We start from the raw sequence: 23,296 nt of genomic DNA, 5'->3' as shown, positions 1-23,296 counted from the left end.
CAAAAATAAATAAATAAATAAACTTGAAATTCAGAAAATAAATAAATAAATAAACTGAAAATTAAGAAAATAAATAAATAAACTGAAAATTAAGAAAATAAATAAATAAATGGGATTGATTAGGCGTGGGGGAGTTGGTTTCGTAGTTTTAATTAGTGAGTTAATTGTGTGGGTTAATTGCATAGATTAAATAAAAGTGTGGATTTATTAATGACATAAGTTGTAAATAAATTGAAAAGTAAAGGGTATGAATGTACAAAAAGGTAAACTGGACACTTTTTCGTGGACAAAAAAAAGGGGTAAGTAGGGCATTTTTTCGTGGACAGAGGGAGTAGATGAATTTCAAAAAGTGGGGGCAATTATGGGATGAAGTGGGAAATTTTGGAACCTGGAAAAGGGGGGGGGGGGGGGGGGGGGCTGGGTAAACAAGCTTCTACAGTGTATTTACTCTGGGCCTTGCGTTTTCTCAAGGCCGAGCTGAATACTGATCCAACGAATCAAACACCCATATAAGCCTGGAATAGGAAGCTATCCACCCACCAAACCCCCTATCAAACGGGCCCTAAGTGGAGAATGATCCCACTTAAAAAGTAGTGTTAATAATTAATTGTATTGTGAGTGGAGAAATAGGCTACCATGTGATAAAAAGTTTCCAAAAATTAAAAGCGACTAATTTTTGTGGACATACCAAAATGGCAAAAAAAAAAAACTATTTTTTGTGGATGGATAGAATATAATGTTTCTATATTTGAATTAACAATTAATAAAATAAAGAATTATGATAAATAAAAATGGAGATTAGAGGTGATGCTACATAGGACCTTGAGTTAAGGTGTTAGCTTTAATATGTATTATATATTTTTATATTATATGGGCTCGTTTAGAACGTGATATATGAGATAATTTTTGATATATTTGACTACGATGTCTTCTATTTTATCTATATATAACATAAAAGAGGAGTTTTTTTGCCTTCAAATTTTCTCTCTCCTTTTAATTTTCGCACCAATTTTTTTCTCTTCTTTTTTCTATTTTAATTCATTTCAAAAAATTGCTAACTTTGAATCTTTGATTGTGTTTTCGTTTGATATTTAAATTAACATGTTGTGTGCATTTCTTAATTTTAGTTGTTTGTTGTACGAATTTGCTTTTTCAATAATATGCGCGTTTAAATTTTAACTTTTTCAGCATAATTATATTAATTTTAAAATTATATTTTATTATTAAAAAATCAATTTATTCGTGTAATTATATTAATTTTATTGAAGTAATATATAATACAAAAATTAAAATATGAAAATAATACATATGTATTGAGGTAAAAGTCATAATATAGTAGGGTTCATTAAATATGGGGTAGTGCTATATAATAAAGAAAATATAATAATCGCTCAAAAAAAATAAAAAATATAATAAATTATTTTAAAAAGGAGATAATTACTGAATTGACATACATATAACAACACTACAAAGTAGCACCACAGTGGATTACTTATTAGATCCCAAATCCTACGTCTTAAATGGTTGGCTAGCGTTATTTTCCTAGCTAGTTCTCCTCTCTCTCTCTCTCTCTCTCTATGGAGGGCGACAGTGAAAACACTTCTTAAAATATAAATATAAACATTTTTTAATGTATGAATTTTATCCAACAGAGTTACGAATTCATCCAACATGGTTACGAATTTTGAAAAATAAATTTTTGCTACCTTTGGGATTCGAACCCAGGACCACGAATTCATCCAACAAGGTTATAAATCAACCGTAGATCTTGATAATCAACCCAGGTTCTATATTCATCCAACAAGATAATGCATCCACCGTAGATTTTGATGATCGAATGGCTGAAAATGATTCTCCGTTCTTTTTTTATTTATGGTTCTTTCTTGAATAAGTTTCTATATCTCTCTCTTCTCTCAACCCTCGGTTCGTTCAATCAAGGAAGCAATAGTAAAATATTAACTCATTCTCTCACCCTTGCTTGAGCCGATGGAAATAAAATACTACTCCATCCGTCCCAATAAAAATGATACTATGCATTTTTATTTTGCACTGTCTTATTATAAATGTATGTTTTTATAAATTAAAAATTTTAACTCTTAAAAAAGTGTAGGTCGTTAACTTAACTGGTTGAATAGATAGGTAGGACACACCATCAAAATAAATGCAAGGTAAGAAAAAAACCAAGTTTACTTAACCATACACGCATAAGATAGTAATAAAACATAATCTATATCTATACGCATGGGGAGATAAAATGAGAATGGACAAATATGGTGAGAAATGAGAATGAATTTATCATATTAAATTTTTAAATTTTATAATTGATATTTATTTAGAGGGGATAAAATTTTATCTGGATTCGAATTTTAGAGAAAGTAAAATTTTTATTAATTAATTAAATATCGTTATTCAATCATTACAAGTAGCTCATGCAATACTATATATTGACTTATTCATTATTCTTATTTATCACGAAACATAGCATTCTCATTTATCACTAAAAATATATAGGAGGGCTCTTAGAGTTTAAAATATTAATATATTTACACCGTCGATCTACTCATCATCTAACAGTTGAGATTTAATTTTAGAGAAATCGTATGTAAATGAATGAATTCTATGTAGAACACGTATGAATTTGCTGTATAAATGTTTGAATTGCGAAAATTAAATTTCTTCCTATCTATGAGATTTAAACTTAAGATCATGAATTCATCCAACAAGGTGATGAATCAACTGTAAATAATCTAAGGGCTGAAAATGGTTTCTATTTTATATTTTAACAAATATTTTTATTTTAGTTAGGTTCTAGTTAGATTGTTATTTTTCGTGAGAAATGAGAATAATGAATAATTAAACCATTATATAATACTCCTATTGAATAAGGTAGTATATAGTGATGAATAACAATATTTAAAAAATTAGTTTAATTTTCACTATGTTCAAGATTCGAACGATAAAATTAGTTACATAATTAATTGAATTAAGAACAAAGTAAATCACATGTTGGAACTAATTTAATATGCTATGCAAAATAAAAAAAAAATGTTTCATCTTTTTTGGGCATACTCTATGTATGCAAATCTTAGAGAAATATGCTCATTAACTTGCTACTTCCCCCGTCTGCCAAGATTATGTAAAAATTACTATATCGGGCGTTCGCCAAGATTATGTCACTTTCCTTTTAAGGCAATGATCCCACCATCCTCTTTAATATTTTATCCTTATTAACCCTTTTTATTTACAAAAAATTCACTCCAAATTCAATCTCAACCACATTTTTCATAAAGTAGTGGGATCCTTTCTCCACTACATCAAAATCATCATCAATTTTATTAAATCTTGTGCCCAAACAATTTTACATAATCTTGGCAGACGGAAGGAGTACTTGATAAGACCAAATGAGTAGCTAGAAATGAAACACGTACGAGTATTACAATTGGGCTATATGAGGTGTTAATAAGGCCAAATGAGTAGCTAGAAATGAAACACAAACGAGTATTAGAAGTGTGGGCTATATGAGGTGTGAATGTGATCAGCCTTGACTTGACTCGCCTCGCCTCGCCTATATAAGGTGAAGATTGCAAGGAGATTACACACTCACATATCTATTGCAATAATCAATTAAATTGGGAGATGGGATTACATGGGAAATTGATTGCAGCAATAGAATTCAAAGCTGGTGGAGATGTGTTCCACCAACTCTGGAGACACAACCCACATCAGCTTCCCTCAGTTGCCCCTCATAAAATACATAGTTGTGATCTGCATGGAGGGCAATTTGGTCATGTTGATTCCATCCTTTTCTGGAGGTACACTCATGGTACGTACCTTATACCACTACAAGAAAATGCGGCTTTAACGACCGAAATTTCGGTGGTCGTTGTTTGCACCGTCGTTTCGAGTTTTACGACCGTTTTTTTCGGTCGTTAAATTTAACAACAGATTTTTTATTTTTATTCGGTCGTTAAAAAGAGAAAAAAAAATTAAAAAAAATTATTTATTTTTTTAATAACGACTGATTTTTTTATTATTAACGACCAAATTTTCGATCGTTAAAAAATATAATATTAACGCGAATTTTCAGTCGTTAAAAACAAATTTAAAAAAAATAAAAAATTTTAAAAATATTAACGACCTAATTTTCGGTCATTAAAAATAATAAAAATAATAATAAAATAAAAAATAATTTTAACAACCGAAAATTTGATCGGTAGAAAAAATAAAATATTAAAATAATAAAAAAAATAATTAGTGACCGAATTTTCAATCGTTAAATTTTTTTTTTAAAAAAAGATCGGTCGTGAAACGATCATAAATCGGTCGTTAAGGCCGCAAATTTAACGACCGAAATTTTCGGTCGTTAAATTCGATCGTTAAACGCGTGTTTTCTTGTAGTGTACTCTCTCCGTCCACGATCTATTGTCATAATTTATCATTTTGGTCCGTCTAAAAAAAGATGTCCTAATCTATTTTAAGTATTCTCACAGTCTCATTACAAATGTCTCATTACTTTTGGGGACAGAGATTAGATAAAGTGAATTGGTGGAAATTATTTAAATATTAGGTATAAAGAGAGAGTATGTTGCCAAAAAAAGAATGAAACATTCCATTATGAAAAGTGAGACATTTAATGCTCGTTTGGTTCAAGTAGAGGAATGGAAAGGAAATGGAATCAAATAAAGGAGCGGAATGGTAACAATAACAATTACTTTTATTAAGTGTTTGGTTAAACAATGGAAATGAATCATTAGTAAGGGATTTCCTATTTTTTGTTTCCCCTCATTTTGAGGGGTAATAAATTGAGTGATTGAATTACCCTCAAGTAAGGGTAATGGTTAACCCATTACTCAAACCAAACAACAAGTAATGGATTCAATTAATTGAATCCTTTTCCAACCTCTAAAAACACCCAATCAAATGTGGGCTTATAATGAAACGAATGAAGTAACAATTTGTGGGTCCCTTTATCCACTTAGTATTTAGTAACATGTGGGCCTCATTCTCCACTCGCTAACTTAATTAATTTTTTCTACTTTTCTTCATTTGTGGACCACTTTCTCCACTTAATAAATAAACAAGACAATTTTTCTTAAAATTCGTGTCTCCCTCCCTCATGACAATATTTCATGGACGGAAGGAGTATATCTTATTCTGCTATTCATGTTTTTTTTTTTTTTAAATGACAAGAGGTATCTATTATATAATCAAATAAGCAATTCGTACGTAAACGGGACCTCTACATCACATAAAGGTGGAAAAACTATCTGCACACAGGCGGGATCACTACTCATATAAAAGTGGGAAAACCATCTGCACACAGATGAGATTGAACGTAACTCAAGACCTCTCATAAAAAAGAGTCTTTGAGTGCCTCAATTTTACCACTTGAGTTAGGTCTCGTCGACTCGGCGGCTTCTATTCAATTTTCCATACACGATGTGATTTCGCTATCAGATAATAACGTGAACGAACTAAACGATTCTAATCTTTTAATTTGCAATCAATGCGCAGATGGGAAAAGGATGACAGTGAAAGAAGTGATCCAAGCCATCGATGAAGAGAAAAGGCTAGTTCAATCCAAGGTGGTGGAAGGAGACATAATGCAGCTGTACAAAGATTTCTTCCTGACATGCCACGTGGAGACAAAGGGCGCCGTCGATCTGGTGACGTGGACGTTAGAGTACGAGAAGGTTAAGGAAGATGTTGAGCATCCCATCTCACTGCTCTCCTTCTTCATCGACCTCACCAAAGACATCGAAACTCATCACCTCGCCAAACATTAATCAGTTTAATTATATACTTCTAATAATGTCTGCTTCATCATGAGCTCATAAGCCCTCGTTGTTGCAAGACGTGTGTGTTACAAAATGTGTGTGTGTGTGTGTTTGTTCCACACTGTGTTGTGTCTTATTTTAATTTAAGTTTCCTAGTAGTTAATTAGAACTGTATGCTATAAATAGTGTTCATTCCAATACTATCTATCTATATATATATTAACATATATATATATATATAGGGAGAGGTTCAAATAAGAACCACTAATAAAATAAGAACAGAGAACCATTTTAAGCCATTCGATCATCAAGATCTACGGTGGATGGATGCAGATGCTGGGTTCGAATCCTGAAGGGAGCAAAAAAATTATTTTTTTTGGATGCATTAAATTTAATAGCGGATGCATTAATTTGTATAAGAGATGCAGTAATTTTATTGGTTCTTATGTTCTCACGATAATTGTGGTTCTCACTATAACCGCATCCTATATATATATATATATATATATATATATATATATATATATATATATATATGTCACTGTGCTAGAAAGAAAGAAATTATATGTGACTCTCTTTGCGTGGGATTGAAATTTAGTGTATCACACTTGATGTTTCATTTTATATCATCCTTCTTTAAATTTTGTTTATTTTTTTATATATATATATTTTTAATTTTAATTTTGTATGCTTTAGTTTAATTTAATGAATATTATTGATTAGGGTTTTTTTCGTTCAATTAGGGTCTATAATAATGATTTAAGAGAGAAGTGAATTGACGAAAAGGGTTTCAAATATCGGGAAGTTTCAATTTTAGTGAATCGTGCTGTTTAATTACACAAATGGAGACTCAAATTCAAACTGACCATCACCTTGATTACAATATATATCCAAAACGGTTATTTGCAATTTAGATTTGACCTTTAATAGTTCCAATGGGATCCTCTGTCCCAAAATATAGTGTGTACCACGTGTACCACTCTTCATTTCTTTATATTTATAAATTATTTTTTATTCAAATTTTAATTTATTATACTTTTATATAATATAAAGATAATTAACAAGAGTTCACTCATCCATTTAGGGTTTATAATTATTTTTTTATATTTATTTGGATTAATAATAGATTATTTGGGTTCATTAATTCAAAGTTAGGGTATATACTTTTTTAAATTTTAATTTTTCAATGATAAATACTAATTAGAGTTTATAATATAATAATAATTTTTATTTTTATAAAAAACAATTTATAAAAGGGCAAAGGTGCAGATACCCCCTCTGAACTCCACCCCCCTAGAGCTTTTAGCCCCCCATACTCGGTCAAAGCGCGTTGACCTCCCCATAGTCTCGGAAAAAGGGTGCAAAAAACACCCCGCCCCAAACGTCTGTTTAACGCCGTTTTTCCCATTTTTTTTTGTTTTTTTTAGTCCCTGTGGGCCCCACCCCAACCGCAGGAGCACAGCGTGTCGACGCAGGGCCCCGGGAGAGTCTTCGCCGGAGGTGTTCGACGGTATATTCAACCGGCCGTCGTCGTTGCTGCCTCTGCAAATCACGATTCCCGAATTGCTAATTCCGCAGGCGTGGCTTCCGCCGACGTGAATATTGAACATTGAGAAATTCGCAAATTCTGATTGGATTGAAGATGAAGTCACGCTGCCGCCGCCGTCGCCTCCCCAACACAAAACCCTGCCGCTGGCCTCAACAACTCCACAGGAAAATCGGAGCCCCGACGAAACCATGCGAAATCGATCGGGAAATTGAGCGGGAGAAGGTGGCGGTGGACGGGATTACTGGCGAAAGGGGGAAGAATGGTAAATGTGAATTTCAATTTGAGGATGCTTTCTAGGGTTAAGTTCGAGGCCAAGGTGTGGAGGACTCGAAGGAGGTTTCTGAAGGTGTTCTGTGGGGATCTGGTTCTTGGACTGCCGACTAGTGGGAGATCGGAGTGTTAACCGGCGGGCCGAGGCAGTGCCGCGTCGGGGCCTTCCCTCTCTCACTCAATCATCAAAATCGGTTCCCCTCCCCCTTCTCTCCACTCTCATCGCTCATCTCTCTCTCTGTCCGCCATTGCTCACTTCTCCGGCGAGAATTGCCAGCCGCCGTACCCCTCACATCCCTCTGTTCTCGCCACCGCCTCCCATCTGTCCTCCATCTCTCTCTCGCATCTCTAATAGCAGACGGCCAAGGATGGAGCGCCTCCCCCGCCGCTAGCCTCTCCCTCATCCCTCTCACGCGTTGCCGGCAACAGACGGCCAAGAAGGAGCCTCCGCTGCAGATCTGCTCCGGTCGGTTCTGCTGCTGGTTGGGGGTGGGGCCCACTAGAAATTAAAAAAAAAAAAAAGTTAACAGCGTCTAACCGCCGTTTAACGCAGGGGGCAATCTGCACCCTTTTTCCGAGACTATGGGGAGGTCAACGCGCTTTGACCGAGTATGGGGGGCTAAAAGCTCTAGGGGGGTGGAGTTCAAGGGGGTATCTGCACCTTTGCCGTTTATAAAATAAAGAAATGAAGAGTGGTACACGTGGTACACACAATATTGTGGGACAGAGGATCCCATCTGTTAATAGTTAGCAATAAAGAACCAATCTTAACATTTATATCCAATTTCTTCTGTGTGAGATTGGAGTTGAGATCTAAATGTCCATTTGACATCCAAATTAACTCAAAATTCATTGAAGGTTTTTGAAAATTCCATTTTCTGAATTGTCAAATTGTGTTGTCAATTTTGGTCATATATTGAACGTACGTATGAACTATAACTTGTATTACTGTAAAGTCGTCTCAACTCTTGATTCAATTATCCAATGAAATTGATATGACAACCTGATTAATGGGTTTTGAACTTTAAAAACCCTCAATCAATTTTGAATTTACCATCATGCATGTGCATGTCTAAATTACAATTCCAATCCCAATCTTATGCAAAAAATTCAATAGAAAATCACACAAAGAGTGGTAGAAGTTGGGTATCTATTAATTACTCCCTCCGTTCGTGAAATTAAAGTCATGTGATTTGTCATGTTGACCCGTCCACAATGACGGTAGTGTTTTGATTTTGATATATATATAAACTCCTTATACTTTCAATTCCATTCACACTCAATATTCACAAAAAAATTATCTAACAATTATTTAAAATTTATTAAATAAATTAATTGTGATGGATCTATTTCTCTCCTTTATACAAATCTCCATTCAAATGGCAATTGATATATAGGTTCTTTTTCTTTGAAAGAGAAAGATTGTATTAAATTAAAGCATCATCTTTTACAATCTCCTCTAACCAAAGAGGAAAATACTTCGTCCAACAAATGGATCGAAGAATACCAGCAAGGTATTAAGCAAGATCGTGCGCTGCTCTATTCGCCGAGCGATACATAATGGTAAATACCAGCAAGATGAACGCCTCTAACAGCATCCAAAATGTCTCTCTTTTCAAAGCATTGTTTCACATATTTATTATTCAAGTGTGAAATAAGGGATATAAATCAGGTTGAATTTCAAGGGAACATGTTTGCAGAAAATGTGGGGGCTCTCCAGTCTGAGTAAAGAGAAGTAGCTTTTTTTCAAACTTAAAAGCCTGTGATCGTGGGTGGATCCACCTTTACCCCCTCCCTACCACATTAATTTGCTTTTTAACTTTTCCACCAAATCAAAATATCCAACAATACAAACTCACAACAAACTAAATGCTTTCACAACGGAACTCGTTTTGTGCTTTGTGTTTCACTGTTGTGCATATCGGCATCGCCCGTAACCTGAAAAAACCAGACATAAAGTTTCATTTCATATATATATATATAGGGATGGGTTAAAATAAAAACATCTCTTGAAATATAAAATAGGAACCATTTTTAGCTCTTAGAACATTAAAATTTACGGTTAATTTATCACCTTGTTGCATGAATTCATGGTCCCGAGTGAATAGGCCAAAGTATACAATTCTCATTTAGTAAAAGGAAAAAATAACCATAAAGATGAAAAATTGGAAAAACTAGCATTTTCTGATCTAAATGTAGAAGTATACCCTTAGTGATAAAAAAAAAAAAAACCATTCCCGCCTCCAAAATGACGTATTTTGTTACACGATTTTCACTAAATTATATAATAATCTAAAAAATCGTATAACAATGTATATGTATTTTATATTATTACACACTTTTTCACGAAATTATGTAATAATAATAAAAATGTGTAAGTGAAAAATGTGTGTAACAGTTCAAAATACACTATTACACATTTTTCCCTTCTAAAAAGTGTGTAACAATATATTTTACACTATTATAATATTTTAGTCAGAATTGTTATTATTTCAAAAGGTTTTGGTTACGTTAGGATGCTGCTCTAAAATTTCAAATTATTAAAATACATTGGAAAAAAAAAAAAAAAACTTACTGGGATCAGTGAAAGTGACGAGCGCAGTCCCCTTGAAGTCGCAATTCCAGTAGTTCCTCCCATGCATCTGGTAATAAGCATTCATGGCGTAAGACGCATGCGCATGCAACCTATCCGGCACGTAACACTCCCCATTTTCTTCAATCTCCCTGCAATCCACGCCGCCGCCGCCGCAGCAGAACTCCACCACCCCCTTCATCACCTCCTCATCCGCGTGCGGCTTCGCCACGCACCACACCGACGGCCCCCTCGCCACCTTCTCCCCCGCCTCCGCCTTCGAGCAGAACTCGCACCTCAAATCCACATCATAAACCCTAGAGCCGTCGGAGTTAAAAATCCCAAAATTCCTCTCGCTCTCGCCGCCTCCCTTCTCGTTCTCATTGAACAATCCGAATATAAAAATCTCCACGCCCTCGTTCGGCTTCATCGGCGTCCCCTTCTTCCACTGCGCCCTCTCCACCAGTCTCGCGTTGTACGTCCTCGCGTTCTCCGGCGTCGCGGCCGGGCCGCCCCTCGAGGGCCACCCGGACTCCGACACCGCCATCCTCACCGACCGGTTGGCGAACCCCAGCGACCCGACGGCCGACCGGACGGCGTCAATTTGGGCGTCGAGCATGTTGGTGTACGTGAGGCCGTTGTCGGCGACGCCGCCGCCGGTGGCGTTGCCGAGCAGCGCGTATTCGAGGTCGATGATTTTAGGGTTGTCGCGGTAGGCGAAGTAAGGGTAGGCGTTCACCATGAAGGGGGCGCCGGTGTCGGCCAGGAATCCGACGACGGCGGTCATCGCCGGGACGAGCGTGGCGGCGAAGGTGGCGGCGGAGGGCGGGAAGGAGGCGGCGAGGACGGCCATGCTGTGCGGGGTGGTGACCTTGATCTTGCGGTCGAGGCCGCGGGAGACGAGGGCGGCGTGGAGGTTCTTCATGGCTTTGGGGAGGGCGTTGGGGTCGAGGTCCGGTTCGGCGGTGAAGTACTCGTTGCCGACGGCGACGGCGACGACGGAGGTGGCGGGGATGAAGGGGGCGACGCGGGAGGTGAACCAGTCGGCGGCGGCGGAGGGGTTGGAGCTGAGGTTGGCGACATGGGAGTTCTCGACGGCGACGATGAGGTCGATGCCGGTGTTGGAGAAGGCGGCCAGGATGTCGGGGTTGGTGTCGTAGATCTTGACCTTGGAAATGAGGGTGGACTGGAGCAGCTGCGCCACCTTCTTCGGCGGCGGGAGGTTGTTTCCCAGTGTGCCGTAGTTTACGCCAACGCCGGAGACTCGCGGCGGTGAGGTGAAGTGGAGGAGGAGGAGGAGGAGAGGGAGGACCAAATCATACATTGTTTTAAGTTTTGTTTGTAGTGGACTCAGTAACTCACTATATATATAACATCTTTATACTTTGGAGTTGAGAGAGATAAAAATTGAAGTAAACCAAGTTTAATATTATCTGGCTAGAAAGGGGGGAAATAAATTTAATTAGTGCGATAGTGCCTTGCTAGACAAAATTTGAGCTGCATATATTTGGCTGTGCATGTGAACGGAAGTATCATTTTGGGGGATGACGGAAATCACATATCTTGATTATATATTTTGGGACATTTAATCTTTAAGTTAGTAATATTACGTACATAGAAGCAAAATGTACATCGAAAAGATTATTTAAGTTATGAAATATAAATTGGAAATTACATATAAAAACAAGAGACACAACACCCAACACCCTAATGTAGCCAAAACTTTTTAGTCGTAAGAAATTCTAGCCAAAAGAATAAAATTATGAATATACTAACATTTCTGACCAAGATATCCTTGTAGTGTTTAAGAGTGTAAAAATACAATGTTACAGACTTTTTTAATCGCAAAAAATATGTAATAGTGTATTTTGAAATGTTATATTTCTAGTATTACACACTTTTGTGAACAAATTGTAACAATGTAAAATACATTATTACACACTTTTTCCGCAAAATTGTGTAACAATGTAAAAATGTGTAATAGTCATTGGGAGGTGGTAGGGAGGTCAAGGCGGTGAAGCTATGAGAAAGAGAACTGTGAGGATGAGAGATGGGGATGCAGCGCGGCGGGAAGATGGGAGATCCAGAGTCCCGCATCGGGGGCAGTGGCACGGCAAGGTGGGGAGGGATCTGCGATAGGATGGTGAAAGGCGGTGCGGCGGCATACAGACTCGATCGGAAAGGGTGAGTTTCAGCGCGACGACGTCGTACAAACGGGGGGCACACTGGGAAAGGTGAGTAAAACTGGGATTTGGGGTTTGGGGGCGCTGCCGGAGGGAGGTTCAATGCACGGCAAGGGGGGACAGGCCGCGAGGGAGGGGGCACGGATTGGGGGAGGTTGACCGTTCGAGAGGGGGGATTTTTTTGTATTTTTTATTTTTAAAATCATTAAGGGTATAATTGTATATTTACATACAACATGTTAATTTTTCCAATTTTTTATCTTTATGAATATTATTTCCTTTAATAAATGAAAATGTATAGATTCTTCTATAAACTCCAAAAAATATCTCATGGACAAGGGTTATGTTTTTTAGCTTTTCTTCAAGAATATACTAGTATTTTCGGTTCATTGATGGGGTTTTTGTATAACAAATTCCTAAAAAAGAAAAAAAAAAAGAAAAAAATGATTTGGTTGGTGTTTAATCCCCTCCACAACCCATGCCAATGAATATAATTATGACAATTTGAACATAGATTCGAAGAGCCTTTTTTGGTTCATCAATGATTCGTATGTGATATTACTAATAGAAATATGATGTGAAGAAGAACGAGACACACTCACCGTCAATTCAAAACTGAGACAATGACTTTTGTGCTGGACGCAAATTACTGAACATGTGTAATTATGGCATATAGATTTCAATTCTTTTGACAAAACGACTGCCACTGTACATATTTTGAAAAACATTGGGTGCTTAAATTATTTGCCCTTGCTCATTGAAATTTTTATCTCAAAATTATGCACCCACTCGAGAGATGCAAATTTATAATGAAATAAGATTACGATGGGTTCTTCAAATTGCTATACAAAGTAAGATCTTAAATAGTAGTATTACAACTGAAAAGAAGATCTTTAAATAATTTTAAGTTTCCTTACAACAGTTGGTTGATTATAGGGTTAAGGTACAGATACCCCCTGAACATGACCCCCTTAGAACGTATACCCCCCATTCTCCAACTTGGTACAAATTGCCCCCTAAACTCGACGGAAAGTATACAACTAACCCCACGCCACAAACGGCCGTTAGACGCCGTCCAGATTTTTTTTATATTTAATATTACATGTGGGGCCCACCAAGAATGAGTGTATGCCAGGAAGTAGGTTAGAGCTCCGCCGCTGATCAAAGCCACCACTCCGTGGCTGCAGAATCGACTGGAATCCAATCCACGATCCCAAAACGCTACTCCTTGGCCGAAATTTCCCCCGTCGCTGCGAAGAACGGCACCAAATTACCAGCCCTGTTCCTCGCCCCGGGCCCATCTCCGGCGGGAGGTCCGTCAGCCGCTCCCACCGGCCGCAAACACAGGAAAAACAACAAGAAGAGAATAATCGGGTGGTCTCTCGGATTCGTGGCCGGAGTAATCGGAGGAATCTTATCTGGATTAGTCTTCTCCTTAGTTTTCAAGCTGCTCCTGCTCCTAATCAACGGCAGAAACAAGGATACCGGAATTAAAATATTCTCCCCATTGATCAAGAAGCCAGAAGACCTGGCCTTCTTAGAAAAAGAAGACGGATTATCATCGCTCAACATCATCAGAAAAGGCGGATGCGGCAAAGTCTACAAAGCCGTTTTACCGGGAAGCGACGGCAAGGAAATCGCAATCAAGAAGACACGGAGGAGCTAACGGAAGAAGACAGCAAGCTCCTCAACAAGAAAATGCGGCAAATCCGATCCGAAATCAAGACGGTGGGAGAAATCCGCCACCGCAACCTCCTGCCCCTGCTGGCCCACCTCCCGTGGCCGGATTGCCACTACTTAGTCTACGAGTTCATGAAAACCGGCAGCTTGCACGACTACCTGCTGCAGGTGTCGAGAGGGGAGAGGGAGCTGGAGTGGGCGGCGTAATATTAAATAATAATAAAAAAAAATCTGGACGGCGTCTAACGGCCATTTGTGGCGTGGGGTTAGTTGTATACTTTCTGTCGAGTTTGGGGGCCAATTTGTACCAAGTTGGAGAATGGGGGGGTATACGTTCTAGGGGGGTCATGTTCAGGGGGGTATCTGTACCTTAACCCTTGATTATATTTGGTCCTCTTCGGATATGCAAAGCTGTGCGATGTACTCAATTGGAACCCTTATATTTATTAGTTTTTTTGAATTCATAATACAGTGAAAAAGCGTTTATATATATATACATATATTATAAATTACATAAATAAATAGTGAAATTTAAAAACCCCGCGACTGAAGACTAGAACCTAAGATCTCAAGGTCTTGAGCATTAACCTCCTACCATACTTCTTGTGCAGTTTCATATTCTAAGTGGTTTTTTGGTTACTATATATATAGTAATGAAATTTACCAACATATTTCCCTTATGAAATTAAAGTTAGTATTAGTGTTTTGGTCGTGTAAAATGTAAATGTATTGTTTATTAGTATTACTAGAGTAATAAGCACAGAAAAAATTGTACCCTCTTTAAATAATTTAACTTTGTTAAATTTTAGTTAGAATCAATAATGGTTTTTTATTTGTTTTCCTTCGTAACTTGAATCTTCAATTTATTGGTTCAAGAAAAATATCGTATTAACTGAGTTGCATTTCATTGTCAACCATGGGAAGGCAACTTGAGTTGATTCAGTTTAGGTGAGACAAAACCATAGTGATCACTAGGGATGGCAACGGGACGGATCTGGACCGGGTCTGGCTAATACCAGATCCAGATTCAGATCCGTTTTCATATACCAGATCCAGATCCAGATCCGTGGATCTGAAAATTTTGGATCCAGATCCAGATCCGTCAGATCCGCGGGTCCACGGGTCCAGATCCATGGATCTACTATTTTTAAATTAAATTAAAAAAATTTCACAAAATCAACAACATATAATTTCCATCATGAAAAATATAACACAAAATACTTTTATCTAATTAATTTTAATTTTTATTCTTTTGAATATAATTTATTTATTATTTTTAATTTAGTTAATATTATTAGTAAACTAAATATAAAATTAAAAAAATATATATAAAATAAAACGGATCCACGGGTCGAATTTGGGCTGGATCCGGATCTAAAATTTCAAGATCCAGATCCAGATCCGTTTTCAAAATTGAGATCCAGATCCAGATCCGTCGGGTCCAAAAAATTGAGATCCAGATCCATAAAAACGGATCTGGACCGGGTCCAAGATCCACTGCCATCCCTAGTGATCACTGATAACACATTAATATTTTGCAATATTGATCTCAAGAAGAAAATTGATGAGCTATCAGTGATCATATACTACATGTATCCCACAAGACACCACATATTATTAATCAGATATCTAAACTTTGAAAAAAAAAATCACCATCCAAATAAAACCTTTGCTAAATACATTTTCATTTCCAAATAAAAAATTCTCAAAAAGAATAATCCATCATAACACCGAGAGAGAGAGAGAATTTGCAGTTTCACTGCATTTTCTTCTGTCGCTGGATTAGCGAAAGCCTCTCCTTATAATTCTGACGGGCCTCCACCTTAATCATATGTTGCAACATTTGGGCCCAATTATCAATCGGGCCGGGCAAGCACCAATGCACGCAGTCATTATACAGCGTCACATTCTCATTGGGCCAATGCCCATACCTACTCGGGTGCCCATCGGGCCGCAGCAGCGACGCCTGCGTCGTATCCATCAACCGCCACTTCTTCTTCTTCCCCCTCCCCTCCCCCTCTCTCTCCGCAGCCCTAAATTCCTCCAATTCAATCATGTACAGATCCAGATTCACCCCCTCCAGAATCGTCTCGTTGCTGCGGAACGGCCGCCGCCGCACGCAGTTGCCGCCCTCGTTCCACAGCCCGCCCTCGAAGTGCGACGGCGCGAACGTGCGGAGGAACGCCACGCCGCCGAAATCCCGGCGGCGGTTGACGGCTCGGAACGCCGTCCGGAAGGCGCGGCGGTAGGCGTATGCGATGTGGAGGTCGGTGACGTTGGGGAGCTGGCAGAAGTGGCAGCCGGAGACGCGGCGAGCCTCGAGGTAGACGGCGGCGCGGGTGAACCAGTGGCCGGCGTTGAGGATGAGGTAGTCGAAGGAGTCGATCTGAGAGGCCCATGAGTCGTCGGGCTCGTCGAGGTAGAGGTTGAAGAGGCCGGTGTGGGTCGGGCCGTCCGGGTCCCGCTCTTCGGATCTTACTAAAAATGGACTCCTGAAATATGCGAGGGTAAAATTGTAATTCACGTATCCCCACTGTTTGAACTGCTCGTCCGACGCTGGGGACTCGTCCATCGGGTATTCCACCTGTCAAATTTAAATCTTTTTTTTATTAAATTGTAAATTTATATATAAAAAAATGAGCAAAATGCATGAAAATACCCCACTTTATACCAAAATCTGGTTTTTTGACAATCTTTTTTTTTGTTGCAAAATTTTTAACAACCTTTCAATTTGTTGCAATGTCCGACCCGTAAAATTTTCCGGCCAAATTAAATCTTAGTTGGCAGCCGGAATGCCAACATGGCATTAAAAATGCTAAATCACACCCACCCTCCCCTCCCACGTCACCCTCCACTCCCACGTCACCCCCTCTCTCTCTTCCTCGACGGCTCCCAGCCTCTGTCTCAATTCCTCCATTGCCCGCCACTTCCTCCCTGAATTCTGGGACCTCTGCAGCAACGGTCGCCGCCCCCAAATTCCCAACAACTCGCCGGACTTCCGACCTCCATCGTCCCAGATACCCAACAACCTCGCCGCCCCCAAATCAAAAATTGAAGAATGAAGAAGACGGCCACAGATCTGAAGCCCAGATCCGCCTAGACATTTTGAAGCTTCGTCCTCCCCGCATTCACCACTAAACAACCACTTCGCCGCCTCGAACAGCCGGCGGCTGGCGCGTCACTTCGCCCGCCGTCCCCTACCCTTCCCCACTTCAGCGCCGCCACTTCCCCCTCCCCTTCCTAGACCCGTCGGACCCCTCCATTCCCCCATGTCAAAATCACCACTAAAGCTCTCTCCATTCACTCGATTCGAATGGGGAAATTGTTTAGGAAATTGCCTGAATTCCCTATTATTTCCAGATCTGTGATTTAGGGTTTAGGGATTCGAATGGGGAAATTGTTTTTAGATTGGAGCTGGTTAATTGGAGAAACGATTTAGCAATCTCAGAAATGGAGAAAATAGGGAAAAGCGGGGAGAGGGAGGGAGAGGTCTGACAGGGTCTAGGAAGGGGGAGGGGCGACGAGGTCTGGGGAGGGGAAAGTGGCGGCGCTGAAGTGGGGAGGGGTAGGGGGCGGCGGGCACCGACGATTGGTGGTTGTGGTTTCTGCCGCCGAGAGAGATGGGGGAAGAGAGAGAGAAGGTGACATGGGAGGAGAGGAGGAAGAGAGATAGAGGGCGATGTGGGGGTGACATGGGAGGGGGAGGGGGTGTGATTTGGCATTTCTGATGCCACGTTGGCATTCCGGCTGCCAACTTAGATTTAATTTGGCCGGAAATTTTCCCCGGACGGAGATTGCAATAAATTAAAAGCTCATTGAAATTTTTACTACAGTTAAAAAAAATTGTCAAAAAATCAAATTTGGAAAAAGGTCAGGTATTTTCATGCATTTAACCCTAAAAAATTCATATGCAAGTTTTTAAAAATTATTGGACTCTACATTCTCAATTTTACAATTGTCACTAATGTTACAATGGACTTTGATTTTGGAATATTTCAAGATCATTGATTATTTTTATCATTGAAGTTAATTTTATTTAATTTTTATCCCATAAAAATAGTGGGATTGAAGATATTCTACCATTGAGGATAAAAATACTCAATCACACATATAATCCATCATGCAAAATAAACGCTCCCTAACGGGACTTAAATATCTTCAAAATTAAAAACTTTGAGCGACATTTTACAAGTCTATATTCTCTTATGCTTTTTTCAAATTCCACCAACAACTAGGACTTAAGGAATTGACTATAGATTTCCATTCACAAGTCTATATTCTCTTATGCTTTTTTCAAATTCCACCAACAACTAGGACTTAAGGCATTGACTATAGATTTCCATTCACGTATATTTCCTCCCTCCCGCTAAGTATGAATCTTTATTTTTAAACACGATTAATTTCCATTTACATATATTTTCTCCGTCTCATTAAGTATGACCTCTTATTTTCTGGGTAATATTATTAAAAAAAGTAATTAAAAGATAAAAATAATAAAAAATAATATAGCTCGTAACTTTTCTCGTGAAATTAAAAGAATTTTCTCTTTTAAGATTGATCATTTTGTAACAGGACATCCCAAAATAAACCATGTGCGTGTGTATTGCTCAGTAGGATATAAATAAAACACTCTTAGAAATAGAATACTGTTTTGATTTTCCAATGTTATGCTATAAGCTATGGTATCGCAGATATATACTATTATAAGTATCTATTCCGTAAATTCACATGCTATTAAAATTTAAATGTACAACTGATGCAAAGAGAATATATCATTTATTCAAACAAAAGTAAAAATATAGTTTTAAGATAGGAACAATTAGGGCACATGCGGCGTCACATGCGCAGCTCAACTTTTGTTAAGCCATTGGAATTTGGAATTCTGAACAAAAAGATTTGAATATTTAATTTTCCAATAGAATAAGACCTACACATATGGATGTTGACGCAACCAAAGAAAGCAAAATGATTCAATTCAAAGAGGGTTTCAAACAGAATTTGACATAAAAATGTTATATATAGAGATATAACCAATTAAATGTAAGTTGTCTATAAATACACTAAAAAGTAAAAACCAATGTAACAAATGAATAACGTGGGACTGTTGCTTTCAAGCTCGGTGGAAACTGAAAATATAATTATGCAAAAATTTCAGAGTGCTAAAGGCAATTATGGTTTCTACATCTTGCAATTGTCACGTTATCAAGATTGGATTCCCTTTGCTTTGTCATCTTCTCCTCTTATTTAATTTTTTGTATAAATAAATCATTATATATATATATATATATATATATATATATATATAGAGAGAGAGAGAGAGAGAGAGAGAGAGAGGGAGAGAGATGGCATAATGATAGAAACAAAAGATATTTTTTTATGTATTCAATTAAATTGGATGATTAATTTAAACATGTGAAACAAGAGATTACTTGAGAAAGACTTCTATGTCTATGAAAGCTAATCCAAATAATTGCACTCAAATGAAGTCGAGCAAGTACCGACACTAAGAAGAATTAATCTAGTGGTTTTGCACTGAAATAATTGCTAATTGATTTTAATAATATTAATACTTATATAAGGGTCTATCGTGACTAGTAAGCAATATTATAAAGTTGCATTCCTCAAATAATAAGCTGAAAATGTCCAAAACTAATCAAACAAATCCAGGCTGTACAAATTTTTTCATTAATCAATAATTCAACTTTGTGGTGGTTCCCAAGATTTGAAGGGAAGTATCAATTTTTCATAATAAAAGGGGGGAAAAGACAATATACATCAATACATTTTATAATTAAAGATAATAATTCCTTCTTTGATAATTAACAGACTTTGCTTTAGATGGAAGACAAGAACCGGCTCACCATGCATGGCTCACTTTATCTCACTGCTATTATCATTTTTTTCTGGTCAAGAATAATGCCCCATATTGTATTTTATCATCTTATAGAATACTTGCATGTCCACTTCAATAATTCAAACTTATTAATTTTTACTCGAAAAAATAAAATAAAAAAGACTTATTTTATATCAAGTTGACAAAACATCCAATTTTATTATAAATAAATTAATTTCTGTCATACAATTTACCTAAACCTCTTAAAAATAATTGAAGCCGCCCCTTGACGTGGTTTGAAAAACTAGCCAGCTTAGGTAAACTACTCCTCCCTTGATTTCATTTTTTCTACTAATAAACAATGCAATGAACGTGACACACACATCAACAAACCAAAACATTGAAAAAACAAAAAGATTCTCAAAATTAATAGAAGTAGTTATGGATATTTAAAATTATTCAAGGTCACTATTTGCAAAAATAACCCAATATTTTTCGAATTTGTAAAAATAGACTAATTATTTTAAATTTCAGGCATTCGTGAGCCACATTTGAATCCAATCAAGCTACTTTGGGCCACATTTTGATTCCAAAATATGGCATGTTAACGCTGAATTTGGCACAAATCGACCCAAAAACACCAAAAACTAAAATAATTAGCATATTTTTGCAAGTTCGAAAAATATTGGTCTATTGCTCATATTCATATTAAAAAACTAAAATGAAAGTAAAAAAAAGCTGACCTTGGACAAGAGGCATATCATGGACTGCATTTGATTCCTGCCGACGGAATCTCCGACGAAGGCGACGGACTTGTCCCGGAGCATATCGAGGAAGAGAAACGGGTCGAAAGCGGGCAAATCGCAGTCGTCGGGTTTCCACCTCCACTTCATGAAGTCGGAGTCGGGTCGCCCGTATTTCATGCAGTTCTGGTGCTCGTGGATGGCCCAGCACGTCTTGTTGGTGTAATATGGAGCATCCGGATCCGGGACCCATTCGCCCGCGAAGATATCGCATGCCTCGCTTGATTCTACCGAGGTTTCGTAGGTGGATAGAGGCGAGGTCTCCCGCAACGACGTCGGATAGTTTAAGCGGATGACGCTGAGGAGGATTAGCGCCACAGATATGAGTATTCCTATATTTGTAATGCTTTTATTTACAGGTAGCTCCATGGATTGATTTGGAAGTGGAGCTTCAGAGGGAAAAAAATGGAGTTGAAGAGATTGGAATATAATTATATATAGATTTATTACAAGAGTTTGGGGGGTTGTGTATTTTATATATGAAGTTGCTTCATGGTGATCGCCACCCCTTTATTTTTAAATGAGATCGATGTATGTATTTTAAATTAGAATAAAAGGAAAAAATGTCCGCTCAAATAAAAATATAGAAAAATTAGTCTTTTTCTAACGTAAATGTACAATTATACCCTTAATACTGTTACACTTTTAAAAAATCGTGTAATAGTGTATTTTACACTTTTTTCACAAAATTGTGTAATAACGTAAAAGTGTGTGATTTCAAAAAAAGTGTGTAATAGTATATTTTATACTGTTACACAATAAAATTGTATTTTAGTCAGAAATGCTATTATTTCCATATTTTTATTTATATGACTAGAATTTTCCATGACTAAAAGGTTTTGACTAGACTAGGGTGCTGCGACTATTTATTCTTCGTTTAGGAACTACCGAAATAGGATCTTGGGATGAATCACGATGGCTAGCCTAATTAAGTAAAGGTCGGGAATATCACTGAATCAGGGTCTTTATAATTTATTTAATGGCTTATGGTAAAAAAATATACGAATTTGAAAAAAAAATTGTAATTTTCATTTGATCTTTTAATCAAATTAAAAATACATGAATTTATATTTTTGTTGCAATTTTCAACTAAATTTGACTTAATTTCAACGAAATTTGAGCTTAATCGACGGTCGAAATTAAGTCAAACATATTTTTTGCCTTCTTAGACCTCCGAGCTTCCAAATACTCCTCATCATCAGAAGTTAGACCAACATCAGGTGAACTTTCGACTATCAATTATATGCTCTAATTTTGCCGGAAGTCGAGCTTAGATGAAAATTGCAACAAAAATATAAATTCGTGTATTTTTTGGCTTAATCGAAAGTTCAGATGAAAATTAAAAATTTTTCTAAAGTTCGTGTATTTTTTGGCCATAACCCCTTTATGTAAATATTACTCTATCCGTCCATAAAAAATAGTTCTAGAATGAGACTCACACGAGTTTTAATAAAAATAGTTAGTGTATTATGAGTGAAGAAAAGATCCCACTTAAAAAATAGTGTTAATAATGATAATTAATTGTATTGTGAGTGGAGAAAAATGTCCACCAAATGATAAAAAGTTTCTAAAAATTAAAAAGATTAATTTTCGTGAACGTCCCAAAATGATAAAAATAGACTATTTTTTTATGGATGGGGTAAGTAATTAATATTTTAAAAGTTATTCTAATATTGTACTTGATTATATGTTGATTGTGGTTATAAATTTATATAATTGTCACCGACTAATTCTTATGAATCTTCTAAGAAATGCTCTTCATGAGAAACATAAACATTAAGTATGGAGAATAGACTTATGCTTCCTCCCATTCAAATTGTATGTCACTTTGTTTAGCACAATACTAATAATTAAAAGTTGGAATATACCAAAAATAGCCCTAATTATTGATAACTTGTTCTTAATCATTATCTAGTGAGAAAAAAGACAAAAAAAGCTCTAAAACTCTTTGTCTTATTCTCCAACTCCTTGGGTAATTAATGAAATCTCGGAGTAAATAAGGGACATTTGGTAAAGCATTCAAAAACGCGAATCAAAATATAAATAATATTTCCCCCGTCTCATTGATCTTAACTTTTTTTTTAAATTGTCTTATTAATCTTGTCATATTTCTATATTTGATAATGATTTTACACTATAAATAATATGAACTTCACATCTTTACACATTTTTACTACACTAATTATATTCTTCTTAATAATCGTGCCCAAAAGAAATGAAACAAGCCTAATGAGACGAAGGGAGTACCAATAGAAAACACACAACGATGTACAAATTAAATTGGAGTGAGTATTGGCTTTGTTGGACTAAGAGCTAGCCTGTTAAATACTCCCTCCATGTATATTTTGGGACGAAAAATGAATGAAATGGCAAAAACTTGTGTGTATATTTTGGAACGAAAAATATATTTATTTTCACAAAAATAGTGCTTGAGCAAAATTTTGACAAAATTTTCTTTTATTAATTCATGTGCTTGAGCTTAGGATGACATATAAAAAGAATGGGAGGAGGTAAATTATTATCATATATATCGACATAATGTATATAATAAATCTAAATGCTAACACTTTATTACCTTATCGCTCCAAGAATTAAAAGCCTGACATTGTCCTAATTATATTGCAATGAT

General features: G+C 37.0%; 3 protein-coding genes across 3 annotated transcripts; 1 reads left to right on the top strand and 2 right to left on the bottom strand.

Moving 5' to 3' along the window:
• The first annotated feature begins 3,602 nt into the window (after window positions 1-3,602).
• LOC130989817 (kirola-like) lies at window positions 3,603-5,975 on the top strand. Its single transcript, XM_057913923.1, has 2 exons — window positions 3,603-3,823; window positions 5,515-5,975. Exons 1-2 carry the CDS (start codon window positions 3,637-3,639, stop codon window positions 5,784-5,786), a joined length of 459 nt encoding a protein of 152 aa, XP_057769906.1. The 5' UTR covers window positions 3,603-3,636; the 3' UTR covers window positions 5,787-5,975.
• Window positions 5,976-9,318: 3,343 nt separating this feature from the next.
• Window positions 9,319-11,640, bottom strand: LOC130989816 (glucan endo-1,3-beta-glucosidase-like). The gene is made up of 2 exons (XM_057913922.1): window positions 10,172-11,640; window positions 9,319-9,534 (listed from the first exon to the last, which is right to left on the bottom strand). Exons 1-2 carry the CDS (start codon window positions 11,490-11,492, stop codon window positions 9,503-9,505), a joined length of 1,353 nt encoding a protein of 450 aa, XP_057769905.1. The 5' UTR covers window positions 11,493-11,640; the 3' UTR covers window positions 9,319-9,502.
• Window positions 11,641-15,624: 3,984 nt separating this feature from the next.
• On the bottom strand, window positions 15,625-21,260 carry LOC130989815 (protein trichome birefringence-like 19). The gene is made up of 2 exons (XM_057913921.1): window positions 20,608-21,260; window positions 15,625-16,615 (listed from the first exon to the last, which is right to left on the bottom strand). Exons 1-2 carry the CDS (start codon window positions 21,034-21,036, stop codon window positions 15,788-15,790), a joined length of 1,257 nt encoding a protein of 418 aa, XP_057769904.1. The 5' UTR covers window positions 21,037-21,260; the 3' UTR covers window positions 15,625-15,787.
• Between the last annotated feature and the right edge of the window lie 2,036 nt (window positions 21,261-23,296).

The sequence above is a fragment of the Salvia miltiorrhiza genome, chromosome 6, assembly GCF_028751815.1.
Source record: "Salvia miltiorrhiza cultivar Shanhuang (shh) chromosome 6, IMPLAD_Smil_shh, whole genome shotgun sequence".
In the NCBI taxonomy this organism is placed as follows: Eukaryota; Viridiplantae; Streptophyta; class Magnoliopsida; order Lamiales; family Lamiaceae; genus Salvia; species Salvia miltiorrhiza.
Note: the sequence above shows the minus strand (reverse complement) of the source record. Positions and strands in the feature narration are given on the sequence as shown.

What these genes read in the sequence shown, in the direction of transcription:
- LOC130989817 (XM_057913923.1), top strand. Translation starts at nt 3,637, where the DNA reads ATGGGATTACATGGGAAATTGATTGCAGCAATAGAATTCAAAGCTGGT. An exon ending in TTTCTGGAGGTACACTCATG is followed by an intron (nt 3,824 to 5,514) that starts GTACGTACCTTA and finishes ATCAATGCGCAG; the next exon opens with ATGGGAAAAGGATGACAGTG.
- LOC130989816 (XM_057913922.1), bottom strand. Translation starts at nt 11,492, where the DNA reads ATGTATGATTTGGTCCTCCCTCTCCTCCTCCTCCTCCTCCACTTCACC. An exon ending in CGTCACTTTCACTGATCCCA is followed by an intron (nt 9,535 to 10,171) that starts GTAAGTTTTTTT and finishes TGGTTTTTTCAG; the next exon opens with GTTACGGGCGATGCCGATAT.
- LOC130989815 (XM_057913921.1), bottom strand. Translation starts at nt 21,036, where the DNA reads ATGGAGCTACCTGTAAATAAAAGCATTACAAATATAGGAATACTCATA. An exon ending in TGATATGCCTCTTGTCCAAG is followed by an intron (nt 16,616 to 20,607) that starts GTCAGCTTTTTT and finishes TAAATTTGACAG; the next exon opens with GTGGAATACCCGATGGACGA.